This window comes from Chrysochloris asiatica, unplaced genomic scaffold (assembly GCF_000296735.1).
Source record: "Chrysochloris asiatica unplaced genomic scaffold, ChrAsi1.0 scaffold00009, whole genome shotgun sequence".
NCBI lineage: Eukaryota > Metazoa > Chordata > Mammalia > Afrosoricida > Chrysochloridae > Chrysochloris > Chrysochloris asiatica.
Window position 1 is genome coordinate 15,867,501 of NW_006408527.1, and position 22,703 is coordinate 15,890,203.

The window sequence follows — 22,703 nt, forward strand, 5'->3', positions numbered from 1 at the left end:
ATGTAAAAGATCTTCTCTTGTCTTCTTCTCCACAACCTCTACTCTCCCACCTAAACACACAGTAATAGCCAAGGCACAATTATTACCCCAATATCCCTGGGAGACTGGTGTGTCTCTTTTCATTAAAGTTTAAGAGTCCTTCCAGGAACCAGTCAGGATAGTTGAGAACGATACACGGGGGCTTCAAAAAGTTCGAGGAAAAAATCCATTACCTTTTTATTCCATTTTTTCATGTATTTCTTGAAGCCCCCACATATTTTATTATTTATTGTTTTTTAAATTTTGGTAATATCTGGCTTTTCACTTACTTATTTTTCTAACATGACTTTTCTGTAGGGTGATCGCGTCACTGCTCATTTATTAACACATAAATGTGTTATATAATGAAAAAGTTTTGGTTGATGGTTATCCTACTATCTCAAGTATTAAATAGTTTTATGGGTGTCAAACCTGTTAAAACATCACAATGTATAACTTAAACATGTACGATTTACTATACATCAATTAAACTCAATAATGTTCTTGCTGTGAAATGCAAGCAACTCCATATAGGGTTTTTGAGGAGTGGCTGCTGGGTTTGAACCACCAACCTTACAGTCATCAGTCCAGTGCTTATCCAACAGTGCCACGCCAGGACTAAAGTTTAATAATTCATGCAAATATTAAAAAGTATAAATATGCATATGAACATATGAATGCATATGCCAAATCCTTAACTGTAAAAAATTTTACTAGGGCAGGTCATCGTACAGAAACATGTATATAAGGCTTATAAAATTTTGGGGCAGAGGATTTTTTCTTTTAGAAAAGAGAAAGAGATTAAGTTCTTACACCTTATTATAAAATCAGAAAATCCATAAATTTTGGTATTTTTTTAGTGATTTTTTTTTTAAGTGTTCTCACTATTTATTTTTAAATCAAACAACTGGAAGTAACCTTCCCAGTTTCTCCAAAAGGCCAATTCCGCACCTGGCTCTTGAATTTTCCTACCAGTAGAAATCTATTGATTGACTTCTTTCTCCCTGCAACTTGACATAACATTCTATTTTGAAGTCCTAAGAATTCTACAGTGTAGGTACGCATGCTACCCATGAAGAAAACCTCTCTTCTGTAAGGAAACATCAGCAGATACCCCATGGCAGCCCACATTTATCTGGAATGAACAGTGAGAATTTACAAGGCAGGAGCTGGGCACCTGCTGGCTTGAAAAGAGGGTGGCCCCTACATACCAGAGTCTGGGCAGACTCTATAAACTTCATTGCAAAGAAACCAGCTCAGGGTTTGTCCAGGCTTTTCAACCTGTGTGATGCATAATAATGTAGCCAGAAAGACCAGATGAAATCTGGTCCTAAAAATCTGAAAACTACTCCAGAGGAAATCTCTGTTCTCACTCCCCAGCAGACCTCCTTGTGTAAAAGCTAAGCAACTTTCATTATCCCAACCCCTATAGCTCTCCACATAGGAGCTCTGGTAGCGTAGTGGTTACGAATCGGGCTGCGAACCTTAAGGTCAGCGGTTCGAAACTACCAGCCGCTCCGCGGGAGAAAGATGAGGCTTTCTACTCCCGTAAAGATTTACACCCTCGGAAACCCTGTACAGGGTCGCTATGGGTCGGACCCGACTCGATGGCACTTAACAACAACAACAACATAGCTCTCCACAGCACACAGCATCCCCTGGCTCCTTGCCGACCACCACCTTTCCTCCTGGATCTTTCTACTCTGAGATGGAGAGTACTTGAATTTTTCCAAAGGCTTCATTTTCTTCCAAGAGTTCACCTTACTGTGGAGTTGCTATTTTCCCTGAGCAAGGGATGAGAGCCTTCAATCATCTCCCAGAAAGATGATAGCATCTGCTTGGGGATTCCAACGAGATGTTTTACTGCAGCTTTTCACAAACTGATTATATTTAAAGCTCCCTTGGGGAGTGGGGGCTGGGAGGAAAGACGCTTCTTCGGAGAAGACCTTTGTTGGCATTCGCAAAGAAGTGCTCAGACCTCCTGTGGGGAATGAGCTTGTTTAAATACCAGCAATCAGACTCCCAAGTGCGTGTGCAAGCACACACCGATAGGACTAAAGTTTTCAATTTCTTCTCGGGCTCCCAGATGGTACTTAAATGGTTAAACTGTTCAAAGCAAAAAAGGCCTGTGCTTTTTCTATCAAAATGTTCCAGATGGAAATTACAAAATTTCACTTCCCGGCTCGGTGGTGCACACATACTGCTCTCCTATTGTTGGTTGTTATGTGCCGTGGAGTCGGTTCCGACTCATAGGGACCCTGCATAGGGTTTCTGAGGCTGTAAATCTTTAGGGAGCAGAAAGCCTCATCTTTCTCCTGTGGAACAGCTGGTAGTTTCGAACTGCTGACTGTGAGATTAGCAGCCCAATTCGTAACCACACTGGTCTCCTAGAATACTAAAAAAAAAAAAAAAAAAACCATAGACAAGACCCCTAATGTTCTAAAGAAAGGGAATTTAACTGCTCAGCACACAGACACACAGAACCACTGTTTCCAATTATTCTTCCTGGAATCTTTGCATTAACTGTGGATCTCAAACTTTCAGTAAAAATTCAAGGTTATCAAAAGGGTGAAGGAAAGGGGGACCAGAATAAGGGCAGAACAGCAGCTAAAATTAAAATAGTGATGAAGAATCAACCAAATACTACTCAGATTATCATCTCTGGTAACCACGCCCCACAAATTACCACCACTTCAGCCCACTAGGATTCCAGCAAAGAAGCCAACAGGGGAGAGGACACAAGGCCTCAGTTTATTATCATGAATCTCACTAGGGTTGTCAAGAATTTCCAGAGATTAATGTATACGAAAGCACTTTGTAAATTGGAAAGAGCTACGTGAAAAAACCATTGCCTTTGAGTCTGACATTGGGAGTCATGAACTTTGCAAGGAATCTGAACCCCCACGAAGCAGAAACAATGATGGGTTTAAGAAAGTAGCCTGACTAAGCAGGCACACCCTGACAAAACCACACTGGGGGGGGCGGGGGTTGGTGCTGCAGCTTCACAAGTCCTTCAGGAAGAGGCAAGCAGGTGGTTTATAAGAAAGCAAAAGTCATAGGAGAGACGATTTAGAAGGTCCATTTAGAGTCCACTCAATTCAGACCAGAGGAGCTCTGGTGGCGCTGTGAGCTTAGCACTGGGCTGCTGACCACAAGGTCAGCAGTTCAAATCCATTGTGGGAGAAAGATGAAGCTGAGTACTCCATAAAGATTTACAGTCTCAGAAATCCTAAGGGGCCCGTCCTACTCTGTCCTGCATAGGGGCACAATGAGGGGGAAATGACAACTTTATGGCAGTACATTGAGTTTGGTTCTGATTCAAATCATCCTGACTGAAAAGCAGGACCCAGGACTCTGGTCTGAGACAAACAGAATAAAATCACTCAATGAATCTCCTATGGATAAGACTGTTTACCTGATCATTTTACAGAAAACTGGGGCCCAGAGTGTTTAAGTGACTGACTGACCCAAGAGACCTTTTGTGACTAATGTAAAATGAGGGGAGAATTTAAACTAAAACTCAAGTTTCATTCCTAAACTTGTTTCTTATCATTTAATATCTGGGGGCTTTGTAGTGAGTATGTAATTGCTACTCCCCAAGATGTACATAGGTACTTAATGGTGGGCCCAATTGAGCAAGGCTCCAGAAACAGATGAGTAAACCATCTTACCTACTGAGCACTTACGTGGACCAGATACAGTGACAAATGATTGATAGGTACTATTTCATCATACTACCTGAGAAAATGGGTATTATTTCACCTATTTTACAATTAAGAAAACTGAAGTTCATCTAACTTGCCTGAGATAACAGGGAACGCAAATGTCTTCATACCCTATTTAAACCTGGATCTTTTGGACTCTGAAATCTGCTCTCTTGACCATCAGAAAACTTCCCTTGCCGTCATGGCAATTTTCATTGTGGCTTCTAAAGGGTAAGTAAGGACTCATAGTAACAACATGAGTCCTATGGTGGTGGCAGGGGTGGTGGGATGCTGTGGAGTCAGTTCTGACTCACAGCGACCCTATGTAGGGTTTCTGAGGAGCGGCTGGTGAGTTTGAACTGCCAACCTTCTGATTCATACCGATCTTGTAGTCCAATGCATATTCTATAGTGCCACACATGGTTTCCTAAAAATACCATCTGCTTGGCAGTGGTGGTGGTGTGCCGTGGAGTCAGTTCTGACTCAAAGAGACCCTGTATAGGATTCTGAGGCTATAAATCTTCACAGGCACAGAAGCCTCATCTTTCTCCCATGGAAGCACTGGTAGTTTCAAATTGCTAACTGTGAGAACAGCAGCCCCACTCATAACCACTCTGCTATCAAAGCTCCTTATATGTCCTATAGAACACACAGAAACTGAAACTCACAATTCTGACCAAGGACTTCTAGCTAATGAGGGCAGAGCCAACCTAGAATCCAGGTCTTTGTCTCCAATTTCCAAGGCTGCTCTAGAATGTGAGTCATGGGGTTGGTGGCATTTTGTTCACTACTGTTTAATTGCTACTCCCTGAGACATACAGTTGTTGTTAAGTGCCATAGAGTTGGTTCTGCCCATAGTAACCCTGTATAGATAGGGTTTCCAAGGCATGGCTGGTGAGCTTGAACCGCCAACCTTGCGGTTCAAACCGACTTTGCAGTCCAGTGCCACACCAGGACTCCTGAGATATACATATGTATTCAAAAAATAGTTGCTGGAAAAAAGAATGGAATCAAATGATCTATTTTAACTGTCAATCAAAATGACCTTGAGAGGGTTTCTTGTGCTTTCTAAGCCTCAGTCTCCTTGTGTGAAAAATGGAGGATGACAATACCCACACCTGCTAGGCTGGTGTGAGGACTGAACAAAACAATTCATGTGCAGCACTTGGGACCTCTGGGACTATCACAAGTACCCAAACTGTAAACTATTATTACTATTATTAATTGCCAGGTTTCCCCTACCCAGGTAGAGGATGTTCTGCTAGTAAAGATGTAGAATAGAAAACTGGGTGTCGGACACCCTTCTTCTCATTTCAGATCTACCACCACCTAGCTGTGTGACCTTGGACAAATCTCCTAATTTCCCTGTACTCTCAACTGTAAACTGAGGAATTTGACCATTCAATCATTTCAGAAGCATTTCTGAAGTACCTTCTCCAAGTAAGACATCACCTACAAAATTCTGTGATCCTAAGTAGTATCAAACGGAAAAAACTATCACAGTAAAACAAAACAGGCTCTTGCTTGTGTCAAGGTTAAAAAGAAACCCCAAATAGCCAAGTACATTACATCATCTCAATGAGCAATGTTTGTAAATACACAGCATTCAATTTTGAGACATTTGTGAGAGTGTGAAATTTTGAGACAATAAGGAATCAGTAGATACAGTCCCGTTAACACCTTTAAGTCCTGAACCTTCCAAAACTCAAACATGTAAAATCACTTTGCACCTTAGTCAAATGACGTGCTGCTGGAGAGAAATCTGGGAAAGACAAAGTTATTAACACTCCCTATGGCAACAGTTAAGAATAGGATATAAAAAGAGAACGACATATCTGGTTAAAACTGCAGGGGGGAATTCCAGGAGCAGAGTGCAGTGCATCTGGACAGGACATGGAGGCCAGTGGCCTATTGTTTACAAAAACAGCCACGGATTATGAACAGTGACAAGAGGCCAAGACCTCAATTATAACTCACAACCACACCTCTCCCAATCCCAGTTCAACCAAAGCTATCAATCACTCAACTCCCCAGCTCTGTAATAAACCTATCAATATCTGCAGTCAGGTGGCTAGAAGGTCCCTTAGGGCACCTCCAGCAATGACCACACTGATGGAATAAAAAGAATCCCTCAGGCGCAATAGGAACTTCAAACTACCTTTTAACCTTCCAAGAGGTAAGGCAGCTGACCATTTAACACTAGCCCTACCCCACCCCAGGCAATAGTTAGAGGGGAGCTATGGCCCTTCCCAAGTCCTCTATGATAGGAAAAGGTCTTCCAGCATTGGTGCAGGAAAAGGAGGGGCCCCTCCCTCTGTACTCTGAAACAAAGGAAAACCCATAGCTCCAACCATGTGGTTCAACAGTCAAGGCCACCCACCTCTCCCACTCCCCAGCGGAGGTCTCAATGGCTGAAACCACATGGCTCTTCCCAAGGACTGGCCAGAAAGGGACAGTGCTTTGCACAAACACATGCTTGGGGCCCTTTAACAAGCTAGAGTTGTTCCTAAGGGAAATGCTGGTTAAAGAAAGCTACCTGGGAATAGGCTGTGGACTCCCATACCCAATCTAGCCATCAACTCAATGTGGAAACAGGTCACCTGCTTTCTTTTTATTTTACCCTCCACATTTGCTACAGGAAAGAAAATGGGGTTTACAAAGCATGTATTCTGGAGCAAAGAGAGAGAACACAGAAGGGTTAAATAATTATGCCTTCCTATTTTGCAGAATCAACACCACCAGGCAACTCTAACATCCCAACTCCATTCAGATGTAGGTGAGGGTGAGGATCAGGTGTGGGTGGTGACCTTATTCTTTCTATTCTCTGACATCTGCCTATATGCTGGGTGACCAGGGACCAGGTAGATATGTACAGCACCCATGCACCCAAGCTGGTCATGAACTTTCTTTCTGTATCTGATACCAAAGTGAATCTCATACAGTGCATAAAAAAAATTTTATTTTTTTTTTAAACTGGCCTCTCCGAGGGTTCTCCAGATTTCAAGGTTACCCTTCTCAGCCGGGACTCCTTCAACCTCTGAAATACGCAAACACCTGTCAGATTTCAGTTGTCCTTCAAGGAACCCTGACGCAAATATCCAGAGGCAAATTGCTGTCTTTCTTTCTCCTAGAACCTTCGGCCCCTCCCCCACCCTTCCAACCTGGGGGAAAGGCTGCTCCCCTCAAAGCGGTCAAGCCAGCCCACAGAAGCAACCTGACACACCCTCTGAATGTTCCTTTCCGTAGTCTGCGGCCCCTAGCACTGCCCATCTTTGGGTGGGTCGGACCCACCTATGAAATCACCTCTGGGGTCAGCCTATCCCCCCACCTGCTCCACCCAGAGAAATGAGCACCCTGCAAATCGAGGAAATAAATACATGCCTCCTGGGTCCACACAGCATATGCATTTATTATTTTTCAAAACCCTTACCTTTGACCTGAGTATCGTACTCTGCTATGATCTCCTTATCTTTTTTGAATTTGGCTGGAGACGTCATGTTTTCCTTCTTTCTTCCAAAATCGAATTGTGAATTGATAGATCCACGGGAAAATCCAAGCACCGAAATCAATACCTCCAAGACCACTTATTCCAAGGGCAGAAGGGGCCCCTACGGTGGTCTCCAGCGCTCCGGCAAGCGTGGGTTGCGGGCTGGGCTGGCGGCTAAGGCGGGCACATGCAGACGGTGGACGATGGGGCCGAGCGCGGCGGCTGTAACTGTGCTCGTATTAGAGCCGGAGCCTCAGCCTCAGCCTCAGCCGGGAGAACTGCAGCGCCCGGAGGCTGGCCTGGGGTCTGACATCAACGACACAGGCGGGGAGTGGAAGTCCTTCCGCACAACAGCATGGTGTGGAGATGCGGGGGTGTGGACGCGCCCAGCTGTGTCCCCGCGAGGGAGTGGGTGCGTATCGGGGCGCCGGGAGAGGGCTGGGCGTGCTTCGCGGGGGGCTTTTTGTTGTTGTTTTGTTATACAGTCTCAAAGATGCTGCAAATCAAATCCCAAACGGGAGCCGCCGCCGCAGCACTGACTGGATCGGAAGTCGTTTGCTCCGGTTCACTTGCCTGTAAATGCAGGAAAGGGGGGAGGGGGAGGGAGGGCGATCAGCCTAAGCACAGATCCTAATCGCGGCGGGGGTAGGGTAGAGAACTACATTTCCAGGGCCCATTCAAATGCTGCTCGGCCTTCCGAGCTTAGCGTGGAGAGGTAGTGAGGAAGGAATATCCCTTCGGATTTTGTTTTAAGGCTAAAGAAATCACTTTGGAGCAGCCGCCAGCGCGGGCTCGGGGCGGGGACTGCGGCGGGAACGCGGGGCTCCGAGCAGTGACTGCGGCACCTCCGGAGTCCCGCCAGCGTTGGGCAATGGCCAGCTCGAGGGGGCCCTCCCAGTCCTGCCTCTGACACGGCCCCTGACCTCTGACTAGGGTACCTCCCGGGACATCAAAGAGGGGAGATCAAAGCCGGGGAGGGAAGAGCCACCCTGGCATAACTTTTTTTCCCCTCCCGCCCCTCCTCCCAGCTGTTTTGTTTTTGGTTGCTAGCTTCTCTTGGCAGCAAAATGTTTGGGGGGGGGGGGGCGGGGAGAAGGAGGGGAACAAGGGGAAGATCTGCAGGAAAAAGCGTGCTCCGCAAGGGACACATCCAGGAAAACAATGTGGTCGGCAGAAGCAGGAAACGGGTTAGAGGCGTTGGGAGCCGGGAAACCCGAGGTGTGTGGGGGAGTGGAATTCAGCCACCGTCTCCTCCAGCCAGGGACCAGAGAGATTCTAAATGCCACTCCTCAAATATTTTTTGTCACCCAAGCCCAGAGATCCTAGACACCGCACCCAATTCTAGGCTGTGTGTGTGTGTGTGTGTGTGTTGGGGGGGTGTGAATCGTGGGGAAGGAGGATCGGTGAGGGCCGCAGACCCGATTTCTGGCCCCCAGAAGGTTCCCGAGATCTGGCCCAGCGAAGGCCTGGGAAGCTGGAGGGAACCCAGGGAGAGCGCATAGCCAGGCGTCTCGCTAGCTGGCTTGCCGCAGCGGCGACTCTGCCGCCTTCCTCGCCCCTTTCCCTCTCTGCGCCGGGAGGAAGAGGCTCACGCCTTCCTCCAGCCACGGGAAATGGGAGACATCATCGTGAGCCTCTTCCCGCGGTGGCGGAAAGGCGGCATCGAGGAGGAGAGGGAGAGAGGCGGCATGGTTCAAGCGGGCAGGAAACGCGAGGGGTGGGGGTGTGAGGTTGGGTCCTGAGGTTGGACCAGAGCCCAGGAATAACTAAAGCTTCTGCACACGCTTTGAAAGCGGGAGAAGACGAGAGGAAGATTACCTGGAAAGGGGAAGTAGTGGGCCGTGATGTCACGTGAAGCGCAAGTACGTTAGCAACTTTGGGGACCAAGAATGGTCTGGAGATGGGATGGGTGAAGCAGGGAGGGCCCGGGGGCTGGAACAGGGCAAGAGTCCCGGAAGCAGTGCGGAAAACCCATCCCTCTGGCTCCCAGACTGTGTGACTCCGGCTATCTGCCAGGGTTTGGAAATCCGTAAAGAAGGGAGGAAGCTGAGGGTTACGGGTGATACCAACGACGAGAGCCGAAAGGTGGACTAAGGGTCCCTGTGTCCAAAGGAACTGGGGAGGAGCAGGATGCGGGCTGCGTTGAGGTATGTGAGCAGTCCTAGGCTGTGCGGAGAAGGGCGGAGAGATACCGCAATCCTTAGAAGTATTATGGGATAGGCTGGGAGATTTGGGGAGGGTCCAGAGGGGAGGAGGTCTGAGGAATTCCCGGTGGCAACGCAAAAGTGATGCAGCAAGCAGCATCCGCGCCCTTTCCTTCCCGCCCCAGCCCGGGTTTGTTCAGTGAGGGCTTCAGTCCGGCGGCCAGGAAGAAGAAAGGGTAGAGGGAAAGAGCCTTTACCTGGCTCTGACGCGACGGGTCCTGGGCCCCCGACTCCGCTTCCCACTCTGAATTCTCCTTCCCTCTCTTCCCCGCCACCCGCTTCTACGCAGTTCGATCCCCTAGTCCCTAGAGGAGCCTCCGCCAACTCCGCAGGACCCCGCCGGGAAGCAGAGCCCACCCCCTTGCGAATCACCGCTCGTTTTCTATCGACCGATGGGGCCTACAGCCAATAGGAATAGCTGATCCCGAGAGGCCAGTAATGAGGAGGCGGGGCTAGCGGGACTTGGAGGTGTGGCTAGCATTATGGAGGCGTAGTCTCAAAAGATGCTCCTCCCCAAGTTGTCGGAACCTAAAGTAAAGTAAAGTAAAATAGGGTCACACTGAGTCGGAATCGACTTAACGGCACACAACAATAACAATAAAAGTAGAATTGGTGGGTGGGATCAAAATGGTACCAACAACCAGCACACACTCTTGAAAGAAGCCACGACCAATTGGATCGGGGTAGAGAGGAGGAGCGTTGCGGAGAATTTTAGCCAATAGAGAGTAAAGACCAGAGGGGACTATAGAACATCTTCCAATAAGATGAGCGAAGGGCGTGCCTGACCACTTTCACTAGGGCGGGAGTAGGAATTTGCCTAAACCCCCAGGAGTGGGCCAATGAGATCGGAGGCGGGGCAAAGCTCGACCAACCATAGAGCGGAGTTTATCTCGGCACCGTTACTGGGGCGGAGCGTAGTCTCCACACCAATAAGATCTCGTCAGAGGAAGGGGGCGTCCCCCTAGAACCTTCCAATGCGGGATATGGGCGAATTCTAGTTCTCCCAATCCGTGCGCGGCGTTGGTAATTCAAACTGACAGTCTGTCGGAAAGGCAGAGAAAACGGAAGAGGGAGCAAAAACGACGTGTTCCGTGACAGAGACCTCAGCACTGACTGAGTTCCAGAAGCAACCTCTTTCTGCCCTCCTCCACTGCCAGCTCCGCGATCTCTCGAGCGACAGCTCCGGGGACATCTGAAGGGACGACAAGGGGCCACGAGGGAGAGCTGAGCGGAGGGAGGACGCGAGCTAACCGCGCGAGAGCGAACACACGGAGGACTAGGAGCTGCCGCGCAGAGAGAAGTACAGCGAGGGTCTGCTGACCGACGAGGATCCCGGGAGAGAGAAAAAGGACTGAGAACCAGGAATTGGTCCCGGCGCTACAATCTGAGCGGATTTCTAAATCCTGGAAAGAGAAGGCGTGGAAAGCGATACAAAGCCGTCGATTCGAGGGTGGGGCGTAATACAGAAAGAGGGGATGTTCTGAGAGAGGAGACTATTTCAATAAAAGACACTGTTACTGGGAAGGTTAAGGGAATCGTTAAAGAGGAGAGGATCCCTTAGTAAAGGAGTTCCCATGCCAGGTTGCCTCCTGCCTGCTTCAAACTCCACTTCCGTCCCCGAAAGTTCAAAAGGAAAGCCAAATTTGCTGCTTCGTCCCTGTCCCTACTCAATAAATATTACCTTTACCCTTGCACCGGGAAAACAGAAAATAACTCATTTTCGTCCCAACTTCAGGCCTAAATATAAATAAATAAAAACCCAAGGCCTAACAACTTGATTTTCAGCCTAAGTGAATCAAACTAGGAGAGACCTTGGTCTTGTTTCCTTTCTCAAAACTCCCACACCACCTCCTGCCTGGGACGGTATGTCAGCTAGCAGTTGTAATTTCAAGGACCGGTGTGTGTCCATCCTGTGTTGCAAGTTCTGTAAACAAGTTCTCAGCTCTAGGGGAATGAAGGCGGTTTTGCTGGCTGATACTGAAATAGACCTTTTCTCTACAGACATCCCTCCTACCAAGTAAGTCATGCTAGTGGTGGGTAGCCTTTAACTAAATGGGAAAAGTGTATGGCTTGGACCTCTGGGAGTCAACAAGGAGCTTATCATCTTGGTGTGCCAGCCGCTGCCAGCCGTCTGATGAGCCCCTTGGAGCATACCTAAGTGGGCAGACTGTTTGGACAAAGTCTGTGGTTTAGCCAAAGTGGGCAATCGTGATGTAATGTTCATAGTTCAATTATAGTCATGTGACTGCGCATCTCTTAAATTAGATCCCTGGCATTGTGTCGCTCCTGGCCCCATCGCAATACACTGGACCAAGTCTATGTATGACCTTGTTGTTGTTGTTGTTGTTAAGTGCCATCGAGTCGGGTCCGACCCATAGCGACCCTGTACAGGGTTTCCAAGGGTGTAAATCTTTACGGGAGTAGAAAGCCTCATCTTTCTCCCGCGGAGTGGCTGGTAGTTTCGAACCGCTGACCTTAAGGTTCGCAGCCCGATTCGTAACCACGAGGCTTTAGTAAATTCAGACAAGATTTTCAGTACTGTTGGACAGGAGAGAACATTTCAGTTCTTCCCTTTGACCCATAAAATATTACACTAAAAAAGTTCATAGTTTTGACCATTGTCCATCTAATTCAATATTCTTTTCTCAAAAACCTTTCTTTTTCCTTGGGAGAAATACTTAACTATGTTTGTATTGGATGAAATAGAGATTTAGCACTAAAATAATCCTTGTGTCCTTTAAAGCCTATTTTGGATATTGATGCATTTCTTTGCATAATTAAACCATATATATATATATATATATATTTACAAGTCCTGATGTGGCACTGTAGGATAACCATAAAGTCTGCAGTTCAAACCCACCAACTACTCCTCAGAAAGCTTATACAGGATTGCTATGAGTCGGAACCAACATTTGTTTTCAGCCACCACTCAGCATAACAATTGACTTAAAGGCAGGGGAGATTTTGATATCCACTTTTGGGTATAGACCTTTAAGAACTTGCTTTCTGTTTGAAAAGTAACCATTTTACTTGATTTAAATGTGCCTTTCTCTCACTCTAAAAGGTATGTTCTGTCTTCATAATTCAAATATATGTATGGTACATGATTGTCAAGATTGAAACTTTATCAGTACAGTGAAAGAGTAATTAGCCAAAATATGGGCGGGCAGTGTCCAATCTTTGGACAGAAAATCAGAGGATGCAGGCTAGTAACCATAATACTTTAAAATTAATTTCACGATAATGATAGAAATTTCAAATTAAAGAAATACTTATATACCCAGGTAAAGCTTTGGACTCTGCCTTCCTTGATTTCTTATCTGAAATGGATTAAATGTGCTTAATACCAGAGTCAAAGACTCTCAATTCTTACAAAAATGCTTGGGCTGATATTTTCAATGTGTGTGTGTTTCGAAAATGAAAAAGGAAAGGCAATACATCATAGAACCTACTTTTGCAAAGGTTGATATATTGTCTTGTTCTTTTTCTTTTTAGTAGCATGTGTGCGAACACACAACACAAATATAAAATATTAACCCATTCATCTTAGCAATCACTTTGGTAAGTAATAAGGCAGTCAATCATACGAAAGACAGTGAATTTTTATAGGTGAGCGCCAGAGCCCAGAATAGACTAGAATCAGACCTTTGCTATTATCTTCTCTCCTTTGAGGGGTTATTATGGTGATGGATTAATGTGCTAAGAAATGTGAATCAATGAACATAAGATTTTTTTTCAAAAGGTAGGCTTTTCATATGTTTATGGTAAGCTTACAAATGCTAACTGGCTCATAAAATACACTAACGGTCCACTTTAGAATCTTTTTTGAGCCAAGTTATTTTTGAGCCACAAAATTTACGGTGAAATTACAAAACTACATTTGACCTATCTCTATTTTTTCCTCTCCAGTGCAGTGGACTTCATTGGAAGATGCTATTTCACTGACATCTGCAAATGTAAACTGAAGGACGTGGCATGTTTAAAATGGTAATATGTGGCAATATTTTAGATAGCCCTGTGTTTGGAAGATGGATATAGATGCTAAAACACAGTGAAAGGTTCAGCGGGCTGTTACGAGTACTGGTTATATCCCATACAATGAGCCATTGAAAAACCATTTGTTAGGTAAAGCTTTAAAAAACAGTCTTTTGATTCTTAACATTTATATATGGTTTTACAGTTTTTTGAAGCGCGTTCACGAATATCTGCTTTAAGTTTCAGAACCAAGCAATGCCATTTTAGTGGGGAAAGCACTTCAATTTACAGTCATAAGAATCAAGATTGAGTCCTGGCCTTGTTCTTACTCTCCATCTGATCTTAAGTAAATTCCTTATATCTCTAAACTTCTGAATCTGTTTCCTTATTTCTTATATTTCTATATAGAATTGTTATAAAGATCAAATGAATCATGAATGCTAAAAGCTTGATAAATTATAAATTGCAACAGAGATGCCAGCTAGTAGTATCATCTTTTAAGAGGTAGATAAACGGTGTTATTATTGGTGTTATTATTCTTACTTTAGAAAGAAAAAAGTTAAAATGTCTTCATTTAAATGTGACTTGGATTGCAAATTTTAATCCTTGTCTTTTAAATTAGCAAACTCTTCTTATGTGCCATTGATTTTTTAACTTCAGGATATTCATTCATTTATTTATTAAGCACCTACCCTGGTGTGGAGGAGTCCTGGTATGGCGCTATGGGTTAATGCGCCAGACTGCAAAGCTGTTTGAACTGCAAGGTTAGCGGTTCAAGCTCTCCAGCCTTCCTCGGAAACCCTATCCAGGGTCGTTATGGGTCGGAACCGACTCGATGGCACTTAACAACAACCCTGGTGTGGGGCTGTGGGTTAATGCGCCAGACTGCAAAGCCGTTTGAACTGCAAGGTCAGCGGTTCTAGCTCACCAGCCGCTCCTCAGAAACCCTATCCAGTTGCTATTGTGAAGTGCCATCGAGTCGGTTCCAACCCATAGAGACCCTGTACAGGGTTTCCGAGGCCATAAATCTTTATGGGAGCAGAAAGCCTCATCTTTCTCCCCTCGAGGGGCTGGTAGTTTCAAACTGCTGACCTTCAGGTTTGCAGACCGACTAGTAACCACTACGCTACCAGAGTTCCTTTCTACTAGGACTCCTATAATATGCAGGTTAATGTGCTGGACTGCAAGGCCGATTTGGACGGCAAGGTCAACGGTTCAAGCTCACCAATCACTCCTCATAAACCATATACAGGGTTGTTATGAGTTGAAAGTGATTCAGACAGCACTTAACAACAACAACCACTATGTTATAAGAGTGAGAATATAAGCAGCAAATGTCTAAGTACCTGGCCTTTGGACATTCTATTCTAGTGAGAAGACAATCAATCAAGAAGATATTTAATTTGGTAGGAAGTGCGCCAAAGGAAATAATAATCAATCATAGAAAATAATAGAGGTTGGAAGGATGGGAGCATAGGTAAGAGCTATTTTAGATAACATGGCCAGGGAAGTCTTCTCATGAAGAGGAAACATTAAAGTTGAGTCCTAAAGGATAAGGAGGCCGAGGAAAAGCAAATGCAAAGAACTCAAGGCAAGAAGAAGCTTAACATGCTCAGGGACAAAGCCATGATGTCAGTGTGGGTGAGGCATCCTGAGCCTGGGGCAGAGTAGTCTGTGTAAATGAGAGAAGCAATAGGAGCTCAGCTCATCTAGAACATCACTGTACAGCAGGATTCAACAAGCTGCATAAGCAATTTAAAATTTTCTAGTAGTCAATGTTTCTAAAAAGTAAAAAGTTTTGGAGGAACTTCAACTCATCTTTGTCTTGAGAAACTGAGTGTTGCTGTTACTAAATAAACACTTATCCAATATACACTGCACATCACCCTCTCAAAACAAGGAAAAAGAAACCGGAAAAATTAATTTTAGTTATACATGTTATTTAGCCTTATACAGGTTTCCCTCGCTATCCGAAAGAGCGATTCCTTAAAACAAAAATGGCGTAAAGCAAAGACGCAATTACCATCCATTGACATAAGGAGTAATTTTGAGCATTCTCAGGCCCAAAACATCACCTAACAAACCTTACAAAATAACATAAAACCTTAAAGTAACACTAACATAGTGTTCTCAAACTATGGCAGCTTGATGCAAAGGAACTTGGTAACATCACACTTGCATGGGTCTGTGCCTATTTACATGGGATCGCTGCTAATAAAACACTTAAGGCTAGTTCAGTTTTTCTCCTTTTTTCATAAAGGCGAAAATCTTCAGATTTCTTTTGGTTACCAAAAACAAGTTCTAATGTAAGTCTTTTGTAAAAGCGAGATGACATAAAATGAACTTTCAAAAAGCGGGAGAAACATGTATGAGGGGCTTCAAAAAGTTAATGGAAAAATTCCAGTATCTTTTCATTTTGTTTTTCCACCAACTTCATTAAAGCCCTCTCATATATTCAAACTTCTATCATCTCTGTAATCAATAACACGAAAATTATTAATGAAACCTGTTGTACATTTTATTACACTTGTTGTTGTTGTTAAGTGCCATTGAGTCCGTTCCAACCCATAGCGACCCTGTATAGGGTTTCCAAAGAGCGGCTGGTGAGCTTGAACTGCCAACCTTTCAGTTCAAATGGCTTTGCAGTCTGGCACATTAACCCACAGTGCCACAGCAGGACTCCTTTATAATTAGAGCACATCCCAGTTCAGACAGCCACATTCTAGTGCTCACAGTCACTTGATAGTGGTTTTGGACAGTTGGTTTTGGTGGTTGTTGTTATATCTCTAGCATCTAGAATAGTGCCTGGTCACATAGGAGATACTCCATCTAGAGAAACATGAGTTGAATGAATGAGTGAGTGAGTGAAAGAATAAATGAATGTAGGTTGTAATTAAAGCTGTGGCATTTAGTCTTACAATATCATTTTACAAATAACTGTCAGTCCTAGTCCAAGAACAACTTCTATTTTCATTTGTTTGTCCTGAAAGCAGGTATGATTAGAAGATATATTTTAGGTGGGCTGGTATTTTTAAAGTATTCTTTATAAGGCCACACAAAAATGACTGACTCCCACATTTTACAGAATGAGACCAAGCTATAATAAGAATTTACAATTCATGGTATAAACAGTTCATGTTGCCATTTAAAAATAAATAAATAAATAAATAAAACTAAAATAGTCTCTGTGTTCATGTTATTTAATATATGACCAGATATTAGTAGAATAATCTGTGATTGAGTGAAGTACTTACAATCCGCTGGATGATACTGAAGACAAAATCTTTTGTAACTTTCTCTAGAGACCATGGTTTTGCTTTCTTTCTGAATTTTTGCAAAAGCACTTAAACTAAAATTAGAACCGCCAGCTTGTGTTTTGTTTACAGGGACTCATGCTGTCTTCCTACTCTTCCATCTGTTGAAACAGTTTTTAGGTGCTGGCATGGAAGTAGAGCATTGTAAGAACCCAACTTGCCCAAGTTATAAGGAAAGAAACATCGTTTTACCTGTAGATTGGAGGTTATTTGACATATTTTGTCTGCACAGCAAATTAATTTGGTGTGCTTTACAGAACAGATCACAACCTAATGGTATCCAGAACCTAGCTTCTGAATGCATAAAAGTTTTCTTTTACTTAATTTAAAGACTAGTTTTCCCATGTAATGGTAAAACTGAAACCATTAACAGAATAACCCCTATTCAGCTATGGATGTTGTTAGGAAAGAATAAGTTCTAAATTATACGGACACTGGAGTCCTGGTGTGACCCTGGAGGATAAGCACTGGACTGCTAGCCACAAGATCAGCAGTTCAAACCCACCAGCCGTTCCTCAGAAACCTTATACAGGGTTGCTATGAGTCAGCATCAACTCAATGACACTTAACAAAAGCAATAGAATTGTATTATCAAATAAAAATGTTTCTATGTATATGGAGTCTAATCGCATTACTTTCTTTTTTAGTGGGAACATTGTAGGCTATCATGTGATTGTTCCATGTAGCTCCTGCCTTCTCTCCTGTAACAACGGACACTTCTGGATGTTTCACAGCCAAGCAGTTTATGGTATTAACAGACTAGACCCTACTGGTAAGAAACAATTGATTCAAACATCCCTCTAACATTTCTCTGTTGTATACTGCAGTGAAACTCCCAATAAGTCATTTTAGAATGACTCCCTCTTATTAGCTGGGTGTGATCAGATAGAGTAAAACTTTAATGATGTTTTTTCCCAAACATTTTCGTATGCAGATGATTAGCCAAAATTCATTACCATTTTTATGTTCATCACTGTATTTAAGAGCTCCACCTTGGCTGGGTTTCTTGGTCTTTTTACACTGATACCTTAATTGTTCTAAGCTGCTGTCTTGGTACATATTCTGACTCCAAAGAATGTTTAAAGACTTTAGACTTAACAATCACTTAATTGTGTGTGTCTGTATGTGAGCCAGAGAAAGGGGGTGGTTTGGGTGGACGTGAGAGGTAGTGGCAGAAGAGGAGAACTATATCCCTCTGTATTTGGTGATACTTGATGCATGATAAAAATAGACATTTTAATATCTAGCCTCCTAATTTGTTTTTGATCCATGGGAAATATTTAACTCCACCATGTTAATGCTAATTATTTTTATTAAGAAAATATAGTATAAATCCTCAAAGAATATTTACATAAAACAGTTTATACTGTTTGGAGTCAACCAGTTTTGTTATAGGATACACTTTCTCAATGTCTAATTTGTATTTACATAACCAAGTTGACTTTAAAGAACTTGACAATGTAAGTTGGCACTAATGCTCTCAGGCTTGTAAATGTATTGTTCTTGATCTTTGGAACTTAAAGTATGTTCCCTTTTTTTGGTTTGTTGAAAGTATGATTTATCTCCATGGTCTTTAAACCTTCCAATTATACTTAAATGTTTATATATATATATATGTGTGTGTGTGTGTATATGTACACATATACGTTGTTGTTGTTGTTAAATGCCGTCGAGTCGGTTCCAACCTATAATGACCTTGTATAGGTTTCCGAGGAGCAACTGATGAGCTTGAACAGCCAACCTTGAAGTTCAAACGGCTTTGCAGTCTGGCGCATTAACCCACAGCGCCACACCAGGACATACATATACATATACATATACATATACATATACATATACATATACATATACATATATATATATATATTGTTGTTGTTGTTACGTGCCGTGGAGTCGGTTCTGACTCATAGCGACTCTGTACAGGGTTTCCAATGCTGTAAATCTTTACCGGAGCAGAAAGCCTCATCTTTCTCCCGCAGAACAGCTGGTAGTTTCGAACTGCTGACCGTAAAATTAGCAGCCCGATTCGTATGCTACCAGAGCTCCATATATATATCACCTGGGACTCAGCTTAATTTAAGACTCTGGTATGTTAAGAAGGCCATTTTCTAGCAAGGGCTTATCTGAACTCTCCTAAATGGGGCATAGATACATTAAAGGAAGCTTCTGCTTTGATATTGTTTTTCCTGCTTTAGAGAATTCGAAACACAGGGTGGAGAGTTTTCTATTTTGATTTACTTTTTAATATTGGTAAATTTTTAACAGATAAAAGCCCAGCATTCTACCATTCACGTTGAATCTAATCCGTGAGAAACAGATGGATCACAGGATTTCCTTCCTCTCCTCTTAACAGAGAAAGGAAGGGGCTGCTCCTGTCACATCCACTCTGCTAGTTTATTTTCTCTCTTTTGAACCAATTGTGCTGAGCCACTTCGTGTCTCTGAATATTGACTCCAAGAATACCAAACTTCTCTTTTGTCACCCTAATACTGTGAATGAAAGTAAGATTTTCTAGATGCTTGGTATAAAAGGTAGTTTCTTATAAACACATTGGAACTGTCCACAAATCACCTGAGTCAGCAGCATCAAAGGAATACACACACATGTTTTATAAAATCCTAGAATGTTTATACCGAAAAGAGCCCCACAAGGTCTGTGTTCTAGTCTATGTTCCACATTTAGACTTGATTTCCAGAAATTGTCCCTGTAGAAACGTGGAAAACCTCCACTCAAATTCCCTGATATTGGTAAATACCCTTAAAGCCAAATTGGCTTCAGATTTGCATTTACCTTTTTTTTTAAAAAAAACAAAACACTTTTTATTGTGCATTGAGCGAAGGTTTACAGAGCAGATCATCAGTTTTACATTGCATTTACCTTTAAGGGTTCTAATTTTCCTACATTTTGGCTTAATAATTTCTTACTATCCTGTCTGTTCTTCAATACCATATTACCAGAAGCAGAATACCACTCATTCTTGGGGGAAACAAAAATTAAAGTGGTTTTTAAAAAATTATTAGACAATCTAAACACACAAAAATTTCCAGCAAATCAATACCTGTACGCTAGGCATTGGACTGCAAAGGTAGTTTGAACTGCAAGGTTGGAGGTTGAAACCTACAAACTGCTCCTCAGAAACCCAGTACAGGCCGCTATGAGTTGGAACCAACTTAATGGCACTTAACAACAACAACAACATATCCTCAGCAGGGGCAAATAGATGCTAACTTTTTGCCTGGTTAAATTCCAGTATCTCTGTCAACAAAAAGAGACAGTTGTTTCCCACCATCTCAAGAACACAGTAGTGGGCTTCCTTGTACCTGTCTCCTTGGGAATCTGTTCAAGATGGACAGTTAGAGAAAGGGATAAATGATGGACCATATTTGCAATGTGTTGTTATTCCCATAATGGAAACTCTTCAGAAAGAAAATAAATGAGGTATATGAGCTAAGTCTATACATATCAGCATAGGTAAACCTCAAAAACCCAATGCTGAGTGAAAAAAAGCTAATTAGAGAAGATACATATAGTATAATACTATAATTTCATTAAAAAGTTAAATACATAGTGCATTAATATGTGAATATGATCTGTGTTGCATACATTTGTAGTAAAATTAGTAAAAGCATCCATGACATACAAAGAAAGATAAGTGAAAAAAGTAATGCTGTAAATTCATGTTCTGTTGTTAAGTGCTATCGAATTGGTCCTGACTCATAGTGACCCCAGATAGGGTTTCCAAGGATTAGATGGTGGGTTTGAGCCGCCAACCTTATGGTTAGCAGTCCAGTGCTTATCCCACAGTGCCACACTAGGACTCCATATAAAATCATAAATACCTTTACTAAATATAAATATCAAAATGTGAAGCTGCTGCTTCTTGACATATTCTCTATCTAGGTCTATATATTTCTGAAGGTGGTGTTTCCATCTCTCAACTCCTTCCCTGAGGAATTCTGAGTTGCTGAGTCATCCTTGTTCCACACCGACAGCTGGACAGCTTTTCTTTTTAAACATCAGTAACTTTCTTGTTGTGAAGTCAATTCCGACTCATAGGGACCCTATGCATGGTTTCCGAGGAATGGGATTTCTTTCATTTAGTGTTTTCAAGTTATAGTATAGTACTGATATGTGGCCAACATAACTATCTCATAATCCTCTACTATATGTTTGCTCTTACACTATCTAAGAAATTTGACTATCCTTTCTCAATGAGATTTTCGATTGCTGTGTATTAGGCTGACTGCTACAACTTCATCCTAAAGTTTTTAGCTTTGCCTTGACAGCCTTCCTTTATTCTAGCCCCCAAAGCACCAAGATCAAGAAACTGCAGTTCATATTATAACTGTCTCTGAAATATTGCAAAAAAAAAGGCTTATTGAGGAAATGAGATTTATTCAAAGTCCATTCCCTGATCCTTCCAAAAAGAAAGCACTAATCTAAAAGGATCCTCTAAGATCTCCATTCTTAAAGCTCATTCAAACAGACCAGCACATTATCACTTAAGAGTGATTATGGCATAGAATGGTGGTGGTGGAGGTTGTGTGCCATTGAATCAGTTCCTGTATACGATTTCCAAGGCTGTCCATCTTTACGGGAGCAGAAAGCTTCATCTTTCTCCCATGGAGCGACTGGTAGATTCAAACTGCTGCCCAGCTTGTAATCTATTATGCTACCAGAGCCCCTTATGGCATAGTTTAGTGGACTGATCCTTTTGAGTACTAAGATTTTAGAATGTAAGCTTTCTCTTTGAAATGGTGTAAGTAATTTTTGTGTCCTAACAACTGTGGTTTAATAGATGAATGTTAAATGTTTATATATCTAAGTTGCCAGCACTAAATAATTTTCTGATTTTTAAAATTTTTTTATTTCCAGGTGTAAACGTCCTACTCTGGGGCAATTTGCCAGAGGTAGAAGAGAATATAGATGAAGATATTCTAGATGTCTCTGAAGAAGAGTGCATTAGATGAACAGAATTATGATATACATAGTGTTCAAATCTTTCCTTATTTAAAATGTTTATTAATATACATATACATGGACTTTAAAATTGTTAGTAAGGATTTGCTAGTGATTTCTTAAAGCAAAAATAGAGCGTTTGTTGATTTATTTATTTGCGATCTCAAATTAAGTACCTCCATTTAATTTGAGCCAATGAAGTTGTTGTGCCTTCTCTGTCTTCCCTTCCTGCTTTCCCTTGACCATCATGAGTGTGTTCTTAGATTCAGATAGAAGACTATTTTACATGTCACTCACTACCTCCTATTCTAAGAGAGTTTTTCTTATAACTTGATACCAGATATGATTAATTTTACATCGCTGTATAAGGACTACTAGTACTCATGAGCCATAGTTCAAACGCAACTGAGTATTAATGGGGGTGTGTGTGTGTGTGTGTGTGTTTATAAACAAGCTATTAGGTTTCCATGGATACAGTTTGTCGTGTTATATTGGTGATTACTTTAAATGTAGAACAGCACTTCATGAATCATCAAATAGAGTATATCCAAACTTGCAAATGTGCAGAGGTGTCGTCAGCATGATGATATTGTTATCATTGTTGTTAAGTGCCGTCGAGTTGGGTTCTGATTCATAGTGGTCCTCTATGGGGATTCTGAGTCTATAGATCTTTGTAGGAGTAGAAAGCCTTATCTTTCTCCAGATTATGATATTAGGTCAGAAAATTACCAATATATACTGTTTACCAATGTTATTTATTAGCATTCTGCTAAAGCCATTATGGAAATCTGGTGTGGCGCTGTGGATTAATGCGTTGGACTGCAAAGTTGGTTTGAACCACAAGGTTGGCGGTTCAAACTCATCAGCTGCTCCTCGGAAACCCTGTACAGGGTTGCTATTGGTCAGTACTTACTCAACAGCACTTAAACAACCACAACAAAAAAGCCATTTTTAACATTGTTGTTTAAACAACAACCACAACAAAAAAGCCATTTTGGACTTTGTATTATGAAAGCCAAAAAAACTAGCCCTTCGTCTT

The 22,703-nt window shown here is 42.6% G+C and overlaps 2 protein-coding genes across 4 annotated transcripts in view; one reads left to right on the forward strand and one right to left on the reverse strand.

The window, feature by feature from the left end:
• The window catches only part of SRGAP2 (SLIT-ROBO Rho GTPase activating protein 2), a 324,371-nt gene extending 316,854 nt beyond the window's left edge, over positions 1-7,517 (reverse strand). For all 3 annotated transcript variants that reach the window (XM_006834068.1, XM_006834067.1, XM_006834069.1), the window contains exon 1: positions 7,153-7,517. In XM_006834068.1, the coding sequence (XP_006834131.1) occupies positions 7,153-7,219 (67 nt within the window). In that variant the 5' untranslated portion in view covers positions 7,220-7,517. The remainder of the gene's footprint in view (positions 1-7,152) is intronic.
• Positions 7,518-11,278: 3,761 nt separating this feature from the next.
• On the forward strand, positions 11,279-21,675 carry FAM72A (family with sequence similarity 72, member A). The gene is made up of 4 exons (XM_006834070.1): positions 11,279-11,430; positions 13,326-13,403; positions 17,353-17,477; positions 21,581-21,675. The coding sequence occupies exons 1-4, from the start codon at positions 11,279-11,281 to the stop codon at positions 21,673-21,675; spliced, it is 450 nt and encodes a 149-aa protein (XP_006834133.1).
• The last annotated feature ends 1,028 nt before the right edge of the window (positions 21,676-22,703 follow it).

Bases quoted from the DNA above. Each gene is read 5' to 3' on its own strand.
- FAM72A (XM_006834070.1), top strand. From the start codon at position 11,279: ATGTCAGCTAGCAGTTGTAATTTCAAGGACCGGTGTGTGTCCATCCTG. The intron at 11,431-13,325 runs GTAAGTCATGCT...TTTCCTCTCCAG, and splicing joins ACAGACATCCCTCCTACCAA to TGCAGTGGACTTCATTGGAA. The intron at 13,404-17,352 runs GTAATATGTGGC...TTTCTTTTTTAG, and splicing joins GACGTGGCATGTTTAAAATG to TGGGAACATTGTAGGCTATC.